General features: G+C 49.5%; 6 protein-coding genes across 6 annotated transcripts; 4 read left to right on the forward strand and 2 right to left on the reverse strand.

Moving 5' to 3' along the window:
• On the forward strand, window positions 1–4,456 carry PtrM4_124000 (uncharacterized protein; the record flags this gene model as incomplete). The annotated part of the gene is made up of 5 exons (XM_066108623.1): window positions 1–335; window positions 392–750; window positions 811–1,376; window positions 3,455–4,330; window positions 4,433–4,456. 5 exons carry the CDS (start codon window positions 1–3, stop codon window positions 4,454–4,456), a joined length of 2,160 nt encoding a protein of 719 aa, XP_065960615.1.
• A 2,728-nt stretch (window positions 4,457–7,184) lies between these two features.
• Window positions 7,185–9,740, reverse strand: PtrM4_124010 (Dimer-Tnp-hAT multi-domain protein; the record flags this gene model as incomplete). Its single annotated transcript, XM_066108624.1, has 1 exon — window positions 7,185–9,740. One exon carries the CDS (start codon window positions 9,738–9,740, stop codon window positions 7,185–7,187), a length of 2,556 nt encoding a protein of 851 aa, XP_065960616.1.
• A 1,511-nt stretch (window positions 9,741–11,251) lies between these two features.
• Window positions 11,252–12,496, forward strand: PtrM4_124020 (uncharacterized protein; the record flags this gene model as incomplete). The annotated part of the gene is made up of 1 exon (XM_066108625.1): window positions 11,252–12,496. The coding sequence occupies one exon, from the start codon at window positions 11,252–11,254 to the stop codon at window positions 12,494–12,496; it is 1,245 nt and encodes a 414-aa protein (XP_065960617.1).
• Window positions 12,497–12,535: 39 nt separating this feature from the next.
• On the forward strand, window positions 12,536–14,172 carry PtrM4_124030 (uncharacterized protein; the record flags this gene model as incomplete). The annotated part of the gene is made up of 2 exons (XM_066108626.1): window positions 12,536–13,080; window positions 13,128–14,172. The coding sequence occupies 2 exons, from the start codon at window positions 12,536–12,538 to the stop codon at window positions 14,170–14,172; spliced, it is 1,590 nt and encodes a 529-aa protein (XP_065960618.1).
• An 83-nt stretch (window positions 14,173–14,255) lies between these two features.
• PtrM4_124040 (uncharacterized protein) lies at window positions 14,256–15,977 on the forward strand (the record flags this gene model as incomplete). The annotated part of the gene is made up of 1 exon (XM_066108627.1): window positions 14,256–15,977. The coding sequence occupies one exon, from the start codon at window positions 14,256–14,258 to the stop codon at window positions 15,975–15,977; it is 1,722 nt and encodes a 573-aa protein (XP_065960619.1).
• A 176-nt stretch (window positions 15,978–16,153) lies between these two features.
• Window positions 16,154–18,201, reverse strand: PtrM4_124050 (TPR-12 multi-domain protein; the record flags this gene model as incomplete). The annotated part of the gene is made up of 3 exons (XM_066108628.1): window positions 16,154–17,837; window positions 17,892–18,042; window positions 18,108–18,201. 3 exons carry the CDS (start codon window positions 18,199–18,201, stop codon window positions 16,154–16,156), a joined length of 1,929 nt encoding a protein of 642 aa, XP_065960620.1.
• Window positions 18,202–19,697: the final 1,496 nt, after the last annotated feature.

Here is a 19,697-nt window from a genome sequence, read left to right on the forward strand (position 1 = left end):
ATGCCGATCCGATTGATTGTTGCGGAGTCTGAAAAGCATGCCATGTACGTCCAGGACCTCTACGCCATCCTTCACGCACTCTGGGTAGATGACACCAAACCCCTCCATGGTTTTATCCGAGTTCAGATATCGCTGCTTCTACTTCTTAGCGCTGCTACAGCGACGAGACCTGGAGCCATCGTCGAAAGCGCAAGTGCTAAAGGCAGCAACAAGGCACTCTCGTTTAAGAACATCGAACTTCTAAAGGTTCGCAGCGTTGTAGATCCTAGCCGGAGCACTATTGTGGCGAACGTTAATCTTGAGAACGTCAAAAATAAGGAAAAGGACGGGAAACCGTAAGTTAGAGAGCAGTTGTCGAGGATAAGAAGTCTCGCTAAGTATTGCATTGCAGAAAAAAATTCACCTTCCGCTTAGAAGGGACCCCCGCCTTCTGCATAGTTTCTTACATCCTAAGCATCGGCATCGGTCAAGGAGCATTAAGAGACGAATTTTCTAGTGTTCGGGAAATATTTGACCTAAACATACCTGCAGATCGCGACGTACTCCGGATCAAATGGAAGAAGGAGTTGCTGAACCAACCGTTCCTATGCGATGTAAGGAATACAAGCGAGGGTGTCCGCATATTGAAAGAGAAGGCGTTTCCATACGCGAAATATCGTGACACTTTTGTACGCTTAGGGCGTGTTGCGGGCTTTGAAGAATCATTAGAGCTGTACCAGCTACGACGGGCTTCTGGAAGGAATATCAACAGTAAGTCTGCCTTAGATCGCGTGTTGCTCTTCTTTCGTCCAAGCTTATAGGATCTACCAGGCGCTCTTGACCCAGTAGAGCGGAACCAGACAATGGGTCATCTCGGGAGCACATACGAAAAGTACTACACGCCAACGCATATTGCTCGCGACTTTCAATCTATCTACTTTGGAAGCCCTTCAGAAGCCCTTCTCATTGAATCTGTTGCACGGATGGGCTTGTCACGGGATCGACGTGCACCCACGGAGCTGGATGACGAGCAACAGAAGGAACTACGGAACGATCCTGCACTTACAATCCTTCGTAAAGAGCGAGAAGTGTACAAAGAACAGCTTTATGACCAAGGCTTCTATCCACTCTCGAAGGGCGAAGGGACAGATCTTTACAAGAAATACGAGGAAACCAAGCGAAAGATTGGCAGTACATACCAGAGGTTGTACAGAGAACGATTAGAATCGGCGGTCCGCGAGTTCCATGAGTCAATCGACACAATTGAGATAGCTAGGCAACTCAGCGGGATGGCCGCAGAGAAAGTCTTAACGCTACCAGCCGTTGAGTTTGAACTTCGGGAACGAGGCACCATCGCCGGCATGCTCTTCAAGCCAATTCAGGACGAAAAAGCCCGAGTAAGATTTGTGCGAACCTTGGCTAGATTGTGCCACAAGCAAGAGACACGGCAGCCACAGGCATTTAAGCGAAAGAGGGTGGGTTTGGTCGCATGTGAACCTAATGGCTCATCTTTCTCGAAAAAACCAAAGAAGGGCACCGATAGTGTCGAGAGGAGCCCGCTAAATCAGGATTGCGAAATGGTAAACGAAAATGTCTTGGAGGCACGGTCTGACCAGCTGTTTCCAACCGTGGCCCCTCACCCGATATGCCTCATCTGCATAGGGAATGAAGAGTTCTCGGACGAGCGGAGGATGCGCTGTATTCCACGGAAGGACGTCCTAAGGAAGCATGTGGAGACGCATTTCCGACTCGCTAAACCTCAATCAGAGTTCCAATGCCGCCATCCTAGATGTTCGGATATATTGGTGGATATGACGCACTTCAAGAGGCATGCGCTTGACATTCACGGGGTGTCCCATTGATATATGCAACTTCAACTCTTCCAGTATGTATTTTGAGGACAGAAGAATGATGCTAGGGTGTAACAGTTATGTCAGGACCTAAAGGGACCTTGCCGTGTCTTTAGATTTAAACTAGCTGTATGTAAAGACTAAAATATCTGCCTTTGCCTACCGCGGGCGGCCTTTAGTGCTAAGCCTCTTTGTCTGCCACCCGGATATTCCCAATTACGACGGCATATTGAGGACGAATAGTGAAGGCAGGAGATGGAGTGGGGGAGGGGCGGCTCAGGGCAGAATGAGGATGAGGGCGACAGTGAGAAGGAGCTGGCGGGAGGTTTGGGGGCCAGCCTAGGCGCGCGCAACCTGTGACAGCGCCCGCAAACAACAGCTCCGCAAACAGCGCACGATAGAGGTTAAGAGCAAACTGAGGGAAGACTATTCCCAGGCCACAAAGAATCACATGACAGCGCGTGGCTATTTGCTTTTGCGCTCTACAGCCATTACAATCCCAACATCATCAACGACGATCCTGAACCCGGAATTCCGAGCTATTCTAGGCCAAGCTTCACACGTCTCGAGCCGCCTAAGAGATCCTTAACTCAAGTCTAGCATGTTCAATCGAGACGTTGTCTCACACCGCAATTCTGATCTAAAACATCACGCTCCCTGCACATCAGCTTTAACAATACCTTGTCCTACCCTGACTAATAGTGGATGAACAGTGCTTGCGACTACACACAATGTTTCCTAGGTTTTCCATTTTTCGTTTGATTCACAAACCGCTTGTGTTTTTACAAATACAATCCGGGAGAAACTAATCTTAATTTGCTGTAAAGCAGGCAATGTCCGGACTATATCACTGCCCCAGGTCTTGCGGTAACTGTTTCTCCATCGCATCTAACATTTGGCAAGATGGCAAGTTCACTAGAGCTAATCCGCTACCAACCGGTACTACAAGACCGTCGAAATACCTCTGGCACAGACGAACCCAATGTAATCGATCCAATGGTAGAGGAACTTCGCATGTCACCCCTTGTTTGGTGGAATGTAAAGCAGCACATTGAGCCACAGCAACAGGTTCAACGTGGCTACGCGGTATTAGGCCATGTTCCAGAGGCTGACAATAGCCCACAAGACGATGCATCCGTCCCTAATGGCGCAACGCGAACTCCAGTTCTGCTGAATACCGATTCACCTTGGTCTGCCTTCCTCTGTGGTTCTCAAGGTTCTGGAAAATCGCACACTCTGTCGTGTATGCTCGAAAATTGTCTTTTAACCGACGAAACGATCCTTCCTCGAGTTGGATTGAATCCTCATCCACTTGCCGGACTGGTGTTTCACTACGATAGGTGCCAGGGCAGCGGAGTTTGTGAGGCCGCCTATCTCTGCACCAGTGTTCCGACCACTGTTCTTGTAAGCCCGAGCAACTATGGTAGGCTGAAGAGAGCATATGAAGCTATGGCGGAGAAACTGGGTGCAAAAATCACTGTCAAACAGCTATATGTCTTGCCAAAATATCTTGATACGGAACGGATGAAGACTCTGATGGCTGTGGGGAAAGAGGATGAAATGCCGTTGTACATGCAGGCTAGTTCCCCTCTCCTCTCTTAATGAAGATGAGCTTACTTCACTAGACAATACTCATGATCCTCCGCAAAATGGCTATCGAGTCACAAGGCCTTGGTGCCTTCGACTACAACACATTCAGGGACGAGTTATCGGCTACCAAGTTTGCTAGCGGCCAGGATGGTCCTATGAAACTCCGCCTCGACCTGCTGGAATCATTCATGAAACGTTGCAAGTACAGCTCTAGTATTCTGGCGAATAACGAAAACGACTTCCTGGCTGGCACTGCAGGGTCTCTCACCATTGTAGACCTGACTGATCCTGTCATCGACGCTGATTCTGCCTGCGTGCTCTTCGACATATGCCTCTCGGTATTCATTCAGCAGACACAGTGCGGAAAGATTGTCGCCTTAGATGAAGCTCACAACTACATGGCGGAAGGCAGCGGTGCAGCTAAAGCCTTCACAGAGAAGCTGTTGCGGACAGTGCGCGAGCAGCGACATCAAGCCGTCAGGGTTGTTATTGCAACTCAGGAACCTAGCATCAACACGCAGCTGTTAGACCTGTGCAGCATCACGATGGTGCACAGATGCACAAGTCCCGCATGGTTCAACGTGCTCAAGCAACATGTTGCCGCTCTTTACTTGAACTTGCCGACGTCTTCCCAGGCTGGCGTAGGTAGCGATGAGAAGTCAGAAGTTTCTGAGGATGATAGAGCATTGTTCCATAAGATTGTCCGGCTAAAGCTTGGAGAAAGTCTGCTATTCTGCCCATCAGCTGTGGTTAAGGTTGTTGGAGAAGGAATTGAAAGGATAGAAGGGAGCTATGTAAGATTTAAGACGAGACAAAGGGTCACAGCGGATGGGGGGAAGAGTAAGCTTGCTGCTGAAGGAACCCAAGGAACAGGCCCGATGGACGCCACTGTGGAGAGCGGCCTGGAGAGAGTACGAGGCGGGGATTTAGTTGTTAGCGGAACAGGACGGGGACAAGGCCCTCGTCGCGGGAGGCGGGTATTGCATCGGGGTGGGCTCTAAGATCGACTTCAGCCAGACGGCGCTGTCGAGAACTGAAGGAAAGGCACGAGGCAAGTCAGAACAGTTCGGCAGGCAGTTTGGCTCGAGTTTGCCTCTCTGTCCAACGGCTGTAATCGTAGTAGCGGGAGCAGGAATTGGAAGGACGAAAGGAGCCTACGTGAAGTTCAAGATAAGGCAAAGAATAAAAGTAGATAGACGAAAAATTAGGCTTGCTATTAATCCTAAACTTCATCTATCTCTAGAGCGTGTGAAAATACTAGGATATAAGGCTGAATCAATTATACTTACGCTTATGATATGGCGAGTGTACACTCTAACATAACACTAGGCGTTATAAAGTTGCAGCTAACTTAGCTACCGTTAGTCTTTAGAGACTTAATTCGAAACTTAGCACGCAAGCATACGCGGAAGCCCAACTCGTAGTGCCTAAAGCGGATGACCTAACGTCCATCCCTATGTAGCAAGAAACCCGCTATGCCGAGAACGACCAATAAGATCGCAAAGATCGCAAAGATCGCACAGGCGACCTGCAACATGTCTTCTTTCACCGCCTCACAACGCTATTCTGGAGAATTCAATGCTATCATGAGATTGGTCTTCTATGTACATCGCCATGGGAGTGGATTAAATTTGCGATTTAACTGATTTCTCGGCATGGCGGGTTTCTCGTTATACAGGGATCGACGTTAGTAGCCGTATCATCAGCCCCACACCTTCGTTTTCTACCGGGATCAGTTTATTGGTGCGTGTCTTAGACTATTAATTGTTGTTATCTTGCTGATAACCCAGAAATCTTCACTTTGGTCTTGTTCAACTCTCCATGCTATCGACTCGAACATACCCAGCGGTTGTTACCTAGAAAAAGAGGAAATCATCGAAAGCAAGTCTACGAAGCATTATGAAGCTTACTGCCCACCAACTTGCACGGAAAAGAGAGTATAACCGAGAGAGTCAGCGAAAGTCGCGCCAGAAAAAAAGAGACCAGATTAATACTCTTCAACGCCAGGTTCGAAATCCACCGTTTAACAATAGGCTATCTCATTAACGGCTTTAGAATAAAGAGCTTGAGAAAGACAACGTGTCATTACAGGAGCGGCTACTACACGCATTAGCAACTATAGAAGTGTTGAAAAAGGGTGCGAGTTCGCAACAAATTTCTGTCTTTAAGTAGAAAATGCATATCTAACCTCTATCATAGCTCAGTGTCCAAACGAGGGGATAGTAGTAGACTCCGCAACAATCAATTCAATCCGGTCACTCTCCTAGACCCACTTACCTATCTAGGTAGGGCTTAAACTCCTATAGGTAACTACTAGGCTTAAAGCGGTAATCAATCAATCCAATCTGAACCTTCTAGGACCCACTTAATTGATTGTTGCGGACTGTGGATAGTAGCAGCTCCTACAGATACCTACTTTCGCTCGCCACCCACTTTCAGTCCATTCCATCATCATTCGTCAACCCGCGCTCAAAATTTCGTTTTAAACCTCGTGGAGCCATCACCAGCGTCGCAGATGGACTATGACTCGTCAACTAGGTATTCCTTGCCACCTTTGACTCCTTTGCACGACCCCTTTGAGATAAGTGGCCGCCTAGACACAGGCAGTACTTATGAAAGCAAGAATAAGTTAGAAAACAGTTGGGAATACAGTTCCCTATGTTTATCACCGGACGTAATTGGGACAGCGGATACCCTGTTTGAAGAGGTTGACACACAGGAGACACAATAAATGAGAAGAAGAGGTCTAACAAACTATATAAATGCGTCTTTATGTCACATAGTATCGAGCTGTTAGACACGGTGTCTAGAACCTAATTATTATCTAAGGAGAAGAAGTTGCAGGATTCGCTAGGAGTACAGTAAGAGTTGTTTACGATGCGAGCCATGTCATAGACTATTAGAATGTCACGCTTCACTGCCTTGAGCAAGTGTCTACAATACCACACCCATGAAGCCACCCCTGAAACCCTCGCTCCCCTCATCTCCCCTGTATTTGATGACGTTTCGCTAAAGCCTCAGCGTCTGGAAGATTCTACTAGAACTTCCTGTTTTGCAAGCAATAAAAGCAGACAAAGAAACTAAGTTACTATCCCTTGTTTCTTACATAGAGAATTGAATGAATTGCAAACGCTACTCAATCCATCTTGTAACCACGTGACTAGAGTCACATGACATCCTATTGTAGCAGGCACTGCCCGGTGGGCAAGTGCACCTACCTCTGAGCCGAGAGCTCTTGTACAGTACTTTGCAAAACCGCCCTCACCCTTTACGCAAGCGACGTTTCTGTAGAACCCCTGTTAGCAGAGATGGCAACAAACAAAACAACCAACATTTGAGGCATAGATGTTGATTGACTGGCTCATTTCTTAGGGCTACAGTTTGTTTGTTTGAGTTGATGAGACTGAAGAGCCAATTTTTGGTTGGTTGATTGATTGAATATTGATAGACTTAAGGTTCTGAAGGGACGTTTCTATGACAATTCTGCAGGCGGCTCTTCCCACGTTCCTATCGCAAACTCTTCCGTGAGCTCCTCATCAGTATGCTTTGCTGCTGTTGTCGTGCTTGGTGTTGTAAAACCTGCACGAGTCCACCGTTGCAAGCACACCAAAGCAGCCAGTAACTGCTAGACTCCGCAACAATCAATTCAATCCGGTCACTCTCCTAGACCCACTTACCTATCTAGGTAGGGCTTAAACTCCTATAGGTAACTACTAGGCTTAAAGCGGTAATCAATCAATCCAATCTGAACCTTCTAGGACCCACTTAATTGATTGTTGCGGACTGTGGTAACTGCGCGCCAATTTTCCGCCTTTGTGGCTCAATTATATCGCCAGTTCCCGCAAAAACGCGCTCACAATCAGAGCTGGAGGCGGGTATAGTCAACACGTCGATCGCCAATCGTGAAAGATGTGGATACTTCGGCTTCAACGATAACCAGTACTGTACAGCTGTTGGACCCTCCTTGTGTTGATCAGACGTCCACATAGGCTCTTTTAACCAGCTATCGTACTCATCCTCCACCTCCAATGTATGCTCGCCGTCCTCATCTAGTATAGCGTCGATAGCGTCGTCAAAGCTGCTCATGGTAGGTTTTGGCGCAGGGGTTGGTGTTGTGGCAGCAGCGGCAGGCTTGTAGGCAGCCCAAACCCGCAGAAACTTCGCGTGCGCGGTGCTCAATTGTGTAGGTTTGTCGCGCCAGAAGCGCTTAGAGTATGTTTTATATCGTGGATGTAGTGCCGTAGCTGCGTAGTAAATGGGACTTTGGAGGATCTTAGTAAAGTAATTGCTCGCTTTTCGCCTCGCGGCTCGCAGGTTGATCGGGATGTGATCTTCGGGCGCCTCAGATGGCTCGTGGTTGACCGATTCGTATGGCCGAAGGCGTGCATCCAGCTCAGTTATCACACTCTCAAATACTGGGATGACCTCGTAGAGTGCGCCAAAACGGCCACACTTGCCGCGGCCTTGGAGGCGATCTGTAGCAAACTTGAGCGGCTGCAGTATCGCCATGTACTCAGTAATCACCGCCCAGTCAGCCGCCGTAAGGCCGTCTGACCTCATCCACCGCGGCACATCAGGCAGCTTGTTTCCTCTAATAGCTGCCTGTTCGTCAGCCTGTTCAGTCTCGCGAATGTGGTACGTGGCGTATGCGTTGATAGCTTGTTGGAGCTGAACTCCGCGCTTAAAGCAGTCGTAATAGCTGTTCCAACGTGTAACACACGGCTTAATTGGCTCGCGAGTGCCGCCGCTGGCGCCTGTGGGCATGCTGTTAACTGCCTCGCGTTGGCAATCTTCAAAAATACTCCACTGCTTCGGCGTGTTGATGTAGTTGATAATATCAAGATACACGCCAAGCGGTCCTTCTTTCCGCCACTCCTTCATGTAAAAATCCTCCATCTTTGTGTTCTCCAGGGCGTTGTTATACGCGTCAGCATCCCTCCCGAACATAATCGTTTGGCCAACAAGGTTAAGTATGTGGCAAGCGCAGCGGAGGCGGCGATCGGAGGCAGAAAAGTGGTACATCGCGGCGAGTTTGTTAACAGCGGTGTCGTTATTGTAAGCGTTATCGAGCACAAAGTAGCCGAGTTTGCTGCGATTAATGCTGAAGGATTGCAGGATTTTGGTTACAGCGTCAGCTATCGCCTCACCAGTGTGGGCACCCACCAGCTGCGGCAGCGCGATGGGTAGGTCAACTATCGCGCCCTTACTGTTGGCGTAGTGAGCAACTACAGAAAAGAAGCCACGTTTGCCGCCTTTTGTCGTCCACCCATCGAAGCTTATATGTACCTTGCTCTCGGCTTCAGCCAACGCGCGCACCACCTGAGGCCGTAGCCAACTGTACAACCTCATCACGAACGCTGACACGCTGTTATGAGACCTCCATAACGCCGCCTCTGCCTCAGGATTAGCAAGCCTGATCATCTTGCGAAAAGCCGGCGTCTCAAACTCGCGGAGTGGTCTGTTGTTGTCGACCAGCCAGAGCGCAGCTGCCTGCCGAAATTCTTGTACGTCGAAGTTTCCTATAGTCTTGTACGCCTCTAGACTAAATTTGACACCGCTTAGAGCTGCCTGACGAAGTGATTGTTGTCCATGTTTGCGGAGAGGTTTGCTTAGGATTGGACCATCTTTGCTGAGCCGATGACCAGGTTTATCAAGCTGGAGGTGCCCGTTGGCGGCAGTGGTTGACTTCGTTACTCGGTGTACACCATTAGGTAGCTTATGAATATGACAGTACTTGCACACAAAGTACAACTCATCTGGGTGGTGAGTACCCTCCTTCCAGACACGCCAGCCGTGTTGAAAAATCCAGCTTGCCTTGCCTCGTGGAGTGCTCAGCGGCGCGACAAACCCCTTTAATCGCGACCAATCGACGCCCTCAAAGTCGCGAAAATCGACGCTCACAGCGCTATCCTCCTCCACCGAAGCCTCAGTGGCAGCGCTAGAGAAAGCTAAAGGCTGTACAATAGAGTCCTCTGGCTTATCAAACATTAACTGCGACTCCCAGGCTGGCTCATCAGTGAGCCGAGAGGCTTGTGAGGCAGCCAAAATAGGCAGTGGTGATGCCCGCCGAGGGCGCTCCTCGGGTTGTTGTACAGGCTTACATGGCGGTTCAATAGCCCGTGTGGGCGGCTCGATAACTTGTGTAGGCGGCTCTGTAGGCGGATCCGGCGTACTTTCTGGCAGCTCTATCGGCTGGGTTGGCTGGCTGCCGTCACCCAACAGCGCTTTGAGCGTAGGTTTGCGCGTACGTTGTGCTCGCTTGAAGGGAGTATCAGCTTCTTCGGCAGCCTCGGGCTTGCGTTTTGCTGGTATAGAGGGCATGGATAAGGCTAAAAGTAAGCCGGAGCCGCGAGAAAGTAAGGTGTTGTTAAATGTTATAAGCCTGATGTCAGTAGCACTAGGAATAGAACATGTGTGAATCGTGTTGTGTATTGTGCTACAGGAATTGAGATCTATGTCTCTGCCAGCTAGCGTTGTGGGCGCTAAGCCTCGTACGTACTAGCCTGGAGTGAGTGAGAGATGGGATGGAACCTAGGTCATATAACTTACACGCGAGTAGGCTTAGTAAGCAAGATCCAACACTAAGAATTCGTCGTTGAGCAGCTATCCCAGAGGCCTCACCTAGGTATCCCCCTCCCTCGCTTACTATCAAACAACACCAATCCTATCAACATTTTGTTCTCAAGATTGGTTGATTGATTGACAGAAATACAGTGGCTAACTGTTGGTTAGTTGGTTGGCTCCGAATCAAACAAATCAAACAACAATATTGATGAGATATTGATTACTAGACTCCGCAACAATCAATTCAATCCGGTCACTCTCCTAGACCCACTTACCTATCTAGGTAGGGCTTAAACTCCTATAGGTAACTACTAGGCTTAAAGCGGTAATCAATCAATCCAATCTGAACCTTCTAGGACCCACTTAATTGATTGTTGCGGACTGTGTTGATTACTGACAACCTTGCCTGTTAGGCTAGGATACCCCTTGCTAGTCTCAGCCAATTATAGCTCTAAGTAAGCTAGCTCGTAATCTTAAGGCACTCCTGTATGTAAAACTGTCAGATAATAGCACTGTTGAAGATGAGAGCGTACAGACGCTGGGTTAGACTAGCGCGACCCGGCATCTGAGAGAGCCAATCGGATCACAGGAAGGCTTGGCACCCCCCAGGTGTGCCCACAACCGTAGACAGAACCAACACACAATCAACGATCAATATCATCACCATTATTATCTATTTCATCAGTATTCCAGATGAGAGTGAATATCTGACAAAAACAGGTCTAATGCAATCCTATACGCTTAACACACAAACAAAAGTATACTGTGTTGTAAGTTGATAGCTAAGTTGTACATGTCGTCTTCTCTAAGGAGCATCTCTTTAAGCGTACATAAGAAATAAGTCTACTTACTCAGTCTCCCACTCCTCAGACTCCCACTCTTCTAAGGCTGCTAAAGATGACTTAAGATCGGGATGACTGGCTTTTAGCACTCGCTGACGCTGCTGCACACACTGCCTCATCAAGACAATTGTCAGATAGCAGGGTTACTCGACGTTGGCAGCAACCAATCAGCGTAGAGAGGGTCAGTGCGCCCCTCAAGAGGGCCACAAGCGCGGACACACGATAGACAGAACACAATACACACAATCATCAACATCCATCACTTTTGTGCAATATCTCATTATATCTGACAATTAAGAGTCTCACTGCCTCAATAACGAGCGATAAAACCACGAAAATGGCAACAATCCAGACCCAACGGGACGCGACGGTCATCCTCACCGACTCAAGCAACTGGATCCCTTGGTACCGCCAACTTAAGCTGAAATGCCAGTCGCAAGGCATTTGGCCACTGTTGGACCCCGAAGGAGTGCGACTCCAGCGCATCCAACCGGAGGCTCCGCTACCCCAGACATTTCGCAGTATGAACCGTCAAGTAGCCCCTCAGCTGCCTCATCGCATACCACCCGAAACGCTAGAGGCAACACGCGAGGATCAGCACAAGACACTACAGAAATGTCGACAACAACCTCACGAATCCCCACTATACCAACGCGAGTGTCAGAACTCTCAGAGAAAGGACAAGAAGCGTATAAGGAGGATCGCGACGACTACAAGCTGCGCCTTGAGTCATACAAAATACGGGAGAGGGACTATCAAGAAGAAAGCAACAAAATCTCAAAGATGGTCGAACACATCCTTACAACCGTAACACCCCATTTACAACTTAGCTGTTGCGCCGAGAACGGCACGCCGCGCGACTGGATAACCGCCCTCCAAGACACAGTTGGAGTGGATGAAGACGAGGAGAGAGCGCGAGCACGAGAGAGATACCAAGCCGCACTCAAGCCAATGCGTTCAACCACAAACTGGGAGACGTGGCTAAATGAATACGATCAGGCTGCAACTCGAGCTGAAACCCTTGAGGTGGCCGAGGTTATGCAAACACAAGCCGTAATAGACGACTTCCTAGGCTCCGTATCTAAAATGGCATCAACCTGGACCGCAGGGTTCCAAGGGCCAGGGTACGATAAGAAAGCCATGAATAGGAAAAGGATGATGAAACTCTTCCGTGAATATATGAGTCTTCAATATCCATCAAGAGGGAAGCCAAAGAGCGCCTTCGCGGTAGGAGACTTATACGCGGCGAGCGGTGAACCCGACTCGGACACACTGAGGGACGCCTCTAGTGTGGAATTAAGAGCGCCATCCAACCAAGGCCGGGGAAACCCTAGGCAATCAAACAAACGCAAGATGGATGGTCAAAGTACCAGAACCAAGCAGATCCCGGAGAGGAATTCAGCGAAAGCTGGAGACATATGTCCTGCCTGTGAACAGCGTCATGAGATATCTGACTGCTACTATGTGAACAAAGCCAAGGCACCTGAATGGTTCAAGCCAAATCGAGGCATCGCAAGATTAGTACAGTACAAACTTGAAAATGACACCAACTTACAGAGAACGATGCAGGAAATGTCCCCAGAGACTAAACGACCTCGATTCTCGACAACGTCACGATCGATTACACCTCATATCAAGACATCACAAACACCGGACGCAGTCATTGAATGACTAGATGGACGCGAAATCTCAAGAATTGATGAGGGCACGATGAAAGCGGCATTCAGCGCAAGCCAACAAGGATATCCATTAAAGGATGCCTTCATCCTGGATTCCGGCTCGACTACGCACATCTGCAACGACCTCTCAAGAATTGAAGACGTACGCCCGTCGACGCCAGGGGACTACATCTGGGCCGGCAGTTCCAAAGTCTGGATACGAGGATACGGAGCTGTCACATTGACAACAGAGGGATCTCAGGACAAACAAGCCTTGCACATTGTCAACGTTGCGTGGTGTCCAGACTTCCTCTGCAGCCTAGTATCATTCAGGCTACTCCGACGACAAGGAATATGGTGGGACAATCGGGAAGATCCAACAAGCCTGCGACGATGGGATGGAACAATTATTGCTATCCTATCGGAACGCCATGGGCAATGGATTATCGAAGACACCACTCCATTCGACTCAGCCTTCCATGTGCGTATGAATCGAACCAAGCGATCACCACAAAGGGCGACAGCCATGCTATGGCATAAACGACTAGGACATCCAGGGCCATCCGCTATTGAACACCTCATACAGCAATCTGAGGGGTGAGGATCAAAGGAATCACCACAGTACAATGTGACGCCTGCGGCAGATCAAAGTCGAAGCGCCAAATAAGAAGGGCGCTAAGACTAAATGACGAAGGTCCTGGAGAAAGAATTGCAATCGACTTCCATGAGTACGAGGCGGACAGCTTCACTAAGGAAAAGAGTCAGATGCTAATAACTTGCCGAAACTCCCGATACGTTTGGGATTTCTACTTCAAAGACAATAGGCCAGCACGCTCTATTATTCGCCTATTAGCCCTCTTTATCCAATTTATGAAGAAACAGTTCAACATTACGGTCAAGGTCATTGAAACAGACAACGAGATCGTCACAGTTAAGCAAGAAGTCGAGAAATGGTGCACGTCCCTATCAATCAGACTCGAGCCTTCCGCTCCAGACACACAAGCGCAGAACGGAGGAGCCGAACGCTCAGGGGGTGTGATAAAAGAAAAGGCACGCGCAATTCGACTAGATGCGAATCTTCCATGGGAACTCTGGCCAGAGATAACCAGAGCGGCGGTATACCTATACAATCGAACGCCAAATTATCCAAACAAGTGGAAATCGCCTTACGAAATATTCTTCACGCGCGCAGCTGCCACAAATGGCATAGTCACCGGACCCCGAAGACCAAACCAAGCTCATCTAAGAGCATATGGGTGCAAAGCCTTTGCAATGACAGACGATACCCACCGAGGAAAGTCAAGGCTGCAACGGCTGGACCCAAAAGCCTGGATTGGGTATCTTGTGGGATATCAGTCAACAAACATCTACCGCATCTGGATCCCATCCATGGCAAAGGTAATCAGCACTCGCGACGTAGTGTTTAACGAAGACACAATCTTCAACGGCAAGACTGAGGACCTAATGGACAATCTTATGCACAACACCCTAGAGGAAATCGCAACTTGGGTAAGAACAGTCGAACTCCCAGGTACTCAGAGCCAACAACCAGAAACCGAGACGTTCTACGAGGACGATACGACGCAGGAAGAGAGCCCGCGCACTCAGAAAACCAGATACCACCAAGGAAGGAAGGTGGTAGAGGCATATCTAACCCGCCACCAACTCCTCCACCTGTGGCCTTGCTAGTTCAAGGAGAGGTGAACAACGAGGATATGACGAACATGTCCAACCAATCAACATCAATGACCAATCCATGGGCAGCCGCATTCATGGCCGGCACCGAATCAGGACACATTGGTCAACACGAAGGAAAGCCAATCGACAAGGCTCAGGTGAAGAGACTGCTATCCAAGGGAATCAAGCCCCATCGCAACCAGCTACCGCCACTCCCAACAGCATACTCAAAGCTGGAAGACCATCCACTATACGAAATGTTCAAGGAAGCAGAAAAGACACACCTTCAGAGTCACCAACAAATGAAGTCATGGACTGAGGTCCAAGCATCACCAGTCAAACGAGCAGGGCACCAGATCCTAGACTGTATGTGGGTATACACCTACAAACTCGACAAGCATCACCGCCTCATCAAATGTAAGGCAAGATTGGTGGTAAGAGGAGACCAACAACGCAACATCACCTCCCAAGACACATACGCAGCAACATTGGCAGGACGCTCATTCAGAATGCTCATGGCAATCGCCGCCAAATACGATCTTGAGCTAAAGCAATACGACGTCACTAATGCTTTTGTGCATGCTGCAATCGACAGAGAAATATACATGAGGATGCCAAAAGGGTATCAGAAGCCTGGCACTCTACTCAAAGTGCGAAAGGCACTGTATGGGCTCCGGATCTCACCATTACTGTGGCAGAAAGAATTCACTGCAACTCTTGCTTCGATAGGGTTTCAACAAATACCACAGGAGCCATGCTGCATGATCAAAGACGGAGTTATCATCTTCTTCTATGTGGACGACATCATCGTTGCGTACCATTCAAAGCAAGAATCAGAGGCCATGAAGGCCATCAACCGGATCCAAGAAAAATACGCTTGTACGGGAGGAGATAACTTACAGTGGTTTCTCGGCGTAGAGGTCATGCGCAATCGCAAGCAGAAGACCATACAGCTATCTCAAGCCGCATACGCAGACAAAATCAGCCAACTAGCAAGCCGACAAGACATCAGACATGACACGCCGATGTCAGGCATGGAACTCAGACCCAGGAGTGACCTAGCAGAGCCGTCCGAGATCAACCGCTACCAGCGCAAGATTGGCTCGCTTCTATTCGCTGCAGTCACAACAAGACCCGACATAGCCTTTGCAACATCACGACTTGCTCGCTTCCTAGTCAATCCAAGTACAGAACACCAGGACGCTGCAGACCGTGTGCTCCTGTACCTCAAGAAAACAGAATCCCTAGCCCTCGAACTCGGTAGAGGCGATGGCCTTGAGGTAGCAAGTGACGCATCGTTTGCAGACAACACACTAGACAGGAAAAGCTCGCAGGGATACGCAATTAAGCTGTTCGGAGGACTCATCGCTTGGAGAGCAAGTAAGCAAGATACTGTGACAACATCAACAACAGAAGCAGAGCTGCTTGCCCTATCACAAGTTGCTAAGGAGGCAATCTTTACGTCGCGGTTGTTGAAGGAGCTTCAGGTAAACCTAAGCAATCCAATTATCACAATCAAGTGCGACAATACCCAGACAATCCGTCTAGTAAATGAAGACGTTGCCAAATTGCAAACAAAGCTTCGGCACGTTGACATACACAATCATTGGCTACGACAAGAAGTTACCCGAAAGACGATCAAGGTAGAGTATGTTCCGTCTGACAACATGATCGCAGACGGATTCACCAAGTCACTGCCAGCCAATAAATGGGCCAGTTTCCTTGATCAGTTGGGACTTGTTAAACGCAAAGAATCCCCGTTGAAAGAAGCTGAGCTTGAGAAGTTGCAGGAGCATCTGGAAGGCCTCTATATGTAGGATCGATTAACCAGTTTACGCAGCTTGCAATCAGGGCTTCCAAGCTGAGGGGGTGTGTCAGATAGCAGGGTTACTCGACGTTGGCAGCAACCAATCAGCGTAGAGAGGGTCAGTGCGCCCCTCAAGAGGGCCACAAGCGCGGACACACGATAGACAGAACACAATACACACAATCATCAACATCCATCACTTTTGTGCAATATCTCATTATATCTGACAACAATAGCCTCCGCACTCCGACCTTGTGCTTCCCACATGAAGGCTAGATTGGCCATGCTGGTCACCGTGTCTGGATGGTCCGCTCCCAGCTTCTTCTTGCGAGTCTCCATCACTTGCACGTCTAGCTCTTCTGCTGCATCCCACCGCCCTTGATTCCGGTAAGTCGAGGCTAGATTGGCCATGCTGGTCAGCGTGGAAGGATGGTCAGCTCCCAGCTTCTTCTTGCGAGTCTCCATCACTTGCACCTCCAGCTTCTCAGCGTCGTCCCATCGGCCTCCGAGCTTGTACGCTAACCCAACCATGGCTACGCTCCACAGCGTGTCCTCGTGCTCTTGCCCTAACACCTTCTTCCGCGCTTTCATTGCCTTCGTAGTTAGCATCTCAGCATCAGCAATGTTTCCTATCCTCTCTGCAAACCACGCTGCACGGTAGAGCACCGTCGCCCACTCTGCTATCGACGACTCGTCTTTAGGTTGCTGCCCTATAGCGGCCTTGGCATGCGCATTGAGTGCCCGACATGCTACCCAATTCTCGTATTCCCCAGTTGGAAACGCTGCACAAAGATTGCTAATAAACTGCTCCTTCCATTGCTCAAGCTTGCTGTTTGCCTCAAGCCACATGCGTGTCGCTAGCTGCACTAGCGCGTGCATCTCAAAGCTTGTGCCACTAGTGTCGACAGAAATGAAGCAGAAGTTACGCAGTGCTACTATGTCGCCTTCAAACTGGTTGTCGCCCACGCTGGACTGCGATGCATTGTCTTCTTCATCGCTCTCCCAGACATCTTGTTCAGGCTCTTTCTGGCTTGTCTGGGCGCCTCCCTGCAAGGTTTGTCTGTGAAGCAGGGCTTCTGGAATCCCTTGCCGGTCAAAGAAGCTCATCAGCGAGAGCAGGTCTGCTGCTGATGACCGTGTCTGCTGTATATACTCAAACGAGATCTGCCACGTGACAATGATGGAGTTCTTTGCCTCCCAGTCGCGACGAAGGTGTTCTTTGTCGTAGTTGAGAAGGCTCGTCTGCTTGCGCTCGCTCTTCCTGTACTCGTCTAGATACTTGGCTACGGAGCATCGCGGGGCTCTCTCCAATATATACGCAGCAGCCTGCACGATAGCGAGCGGCATGTACTCAAGCGCCACTGCGAGCTCAGCAATATCGCTGTTATCTCCCTGCGATCCTAACTTCTTCTTAAACAGCGCCAGGCCCTCTGCCTCGTCCATTGGCTCTACACGAACAATGTCGCGCTGCTCGACCAACTTCAGGGCGGCTTCCTCGTTTCGCGTTGTGACAAGGATAGAGCCGCGCTCACAGCGGGGAAGATACTCGCGCAGCGGTTTCCGAATGACCTGTGCGTTGGTGTTTTGGCCTTGACTGTCGCTGTTTGCCTGACCGCTAAGAAGAAAGCGAGCATCGTCAATGTTGTCCAGCACAATAAGCCAACGCTGCGTACAGCTGCATAGCCAGTCATGCACCAGCTTGAAAATGTCGGCCTGCGGGTCTCGCCGCCCAAAGATCTTGACGCGGTCGGCAATGTCGCGATAGCTCTGCTCGAAGCGGGCGACATTGCTGGCATGCACCCAGAACACCCACGTCTCAGCCAACTGCTCTCGCGTGCGATAGGCATGCTCAATAGCAAGCTGCGACTTGCTTCTCTACCGTTAGCGTGTGCTGCCGTTGATGGGGATGCGAACAACTACTCACCCAACGCCGCCTAGACCAACAAGCGCCGCACGCGAGCCTGTCGCAGCGCATCTTTGGCGAACCCGTTCGAGTATTGTCCCTCGCTCAACAAAGTCGTCGTCGCGGGCAAAAGGTATCACGATCGATGGGTGCGGTGGAGTCTCTGGTCGCTCTTGAAGCGGGGTCTGTTAGCGCTGGCTCGGGCCCTCTAGAGCTAAAGGCAGTCCCACAACTCACCAGGTGACAGGTAGAACGTAGCATCCACGTTGCCGGTAATGATGCCAGCCTGGAAGCCGGCATTCGCATTGCCAAACGAGATGGTAGAGGCCATGGGAATGTGATAGTAGTGTAGTGCGTTGGTCGGCGCTGGTCTTTGTGGTGAACCCTCAGCTGGGCTTCAGCCTGACAGGCTTGGTTGGACGTGGCCGTCTGATGTTCGGAAAGGTTGTCTTTCCAGCCACCTCCGTCACTGCCTCCGGACTCGCTTTTACTCTCTAAACACCTAGACCGGAACTCGAAGCAACGGCTCTATACCCGCTTCGACACAGTTTAAAATGACGACAAACAAAACCGACAATAGTAAAGTCATTAGACTAGGCAAGCGTTCTGCACTGCGAGCGTCGAGGCTGGTGCTCATCGTCTAGACATCACGGCGAACGTGTGCGAACGGCACGAAAAGACATAGGACGATGTTTTGAAGGTGCGAAGAATTTCTAGGTCACAGATCTGCTTCTCACTACGTAGTAGGAGCTCAACTCTGCCCAAGTCCAAGTAATGTGAGTCGCTTCAGCCACAGCTCGGAGCACAGTCTAACAACACGCAGTTTCGCGTCCGCTAAGACCTACCTTAACGCCTCTCTAAGGCTTCGAGAAGAGATAGAAAGCTAGCTAAGGATCCCTCCAACGTTGTTCGACAGGATGCATGTTTAGTCTAATGGCTTCGCTGGACATAACCTCTAGCTTAACAACAACGACAAAGTAAAATGTTACAGCAAGTAAATCCAGCACTAAGCAGCATCCAAACGACTAATGATAGGCTGTGCGCTAGGCTTCTGGTCTCGCTTTACCATTAAGCAGACGTACGACGAGCTTAGGCCAAAGAGAACGTTCACGCCACATGTCTCTAATTACAGGGCAAAACCTAACGAGTGGAATGCTGAAATTTCCGTACATGGTCCGCAGAGCATGCATCATGGATGGGAATGGTACGAAATGGGGTTCTTCGCTTCCTGGGATCCGTCGGGACATGTCACGCTCATGTGCTTCGATGTGTCTGCTGCGTCGCAATCGACCATCTACACGACATTATGTTTACAGGATGTAGACCCCTCCCTTCTATACAGCTCTTTCACACACATATTAGATGAGTTGCTTCGGCTGTACGATAACTCGGTGTAGTTGATTAGGAACTATATTAGCCGGTGGGAAGCTATAAGTTATAAGTAGAAATGTCTAGCAGCTAACAGCATCAGCGCTTACGCAAAGACAGAGGAGAACGCAAGAAACCGATTATGTCCTCTTGCACGAGATCGCAAGACACGGCATGCATGTCAACAAGACATTAAAGGTGGCGGCACGATCGCTCAGCTCGATTCGACAGCATCATAAAAGATCTAGAGTAGAGATCGACCTTGTTGGCAGCAAGAATAAGCGTAGAAGCTGGGACACGGTCGGAGAACATCTCGAGTTCCAGCTGCGGTTTCTAGAGGGTCTGGCTGAACGGTCTCAAGCGAACAATGCTCGCATTCAGAATGAGATTACTCTCGTAAGTTTATGGGGTTATATCTGCCTTGGTTCATAGCTTAAACTACAGGCTTTCAATGCGGCA

Source organism: Pyrenophora tritici-repentis, chromosome 7 (assembly GCF_003171515.1).
Source record: "Pyrenophora tritici-repentis strain M4 chromosome 7, whole genome shotgun sequence".
In the NCBI taxonomy this organism is placed as follows: Eukaryota; Fungi; Ascomycota; class Dothideomycetes; order Pleosporales; family Pleosporaceae; genus Pyrenophora; species Pyrenophora tritici-repentis.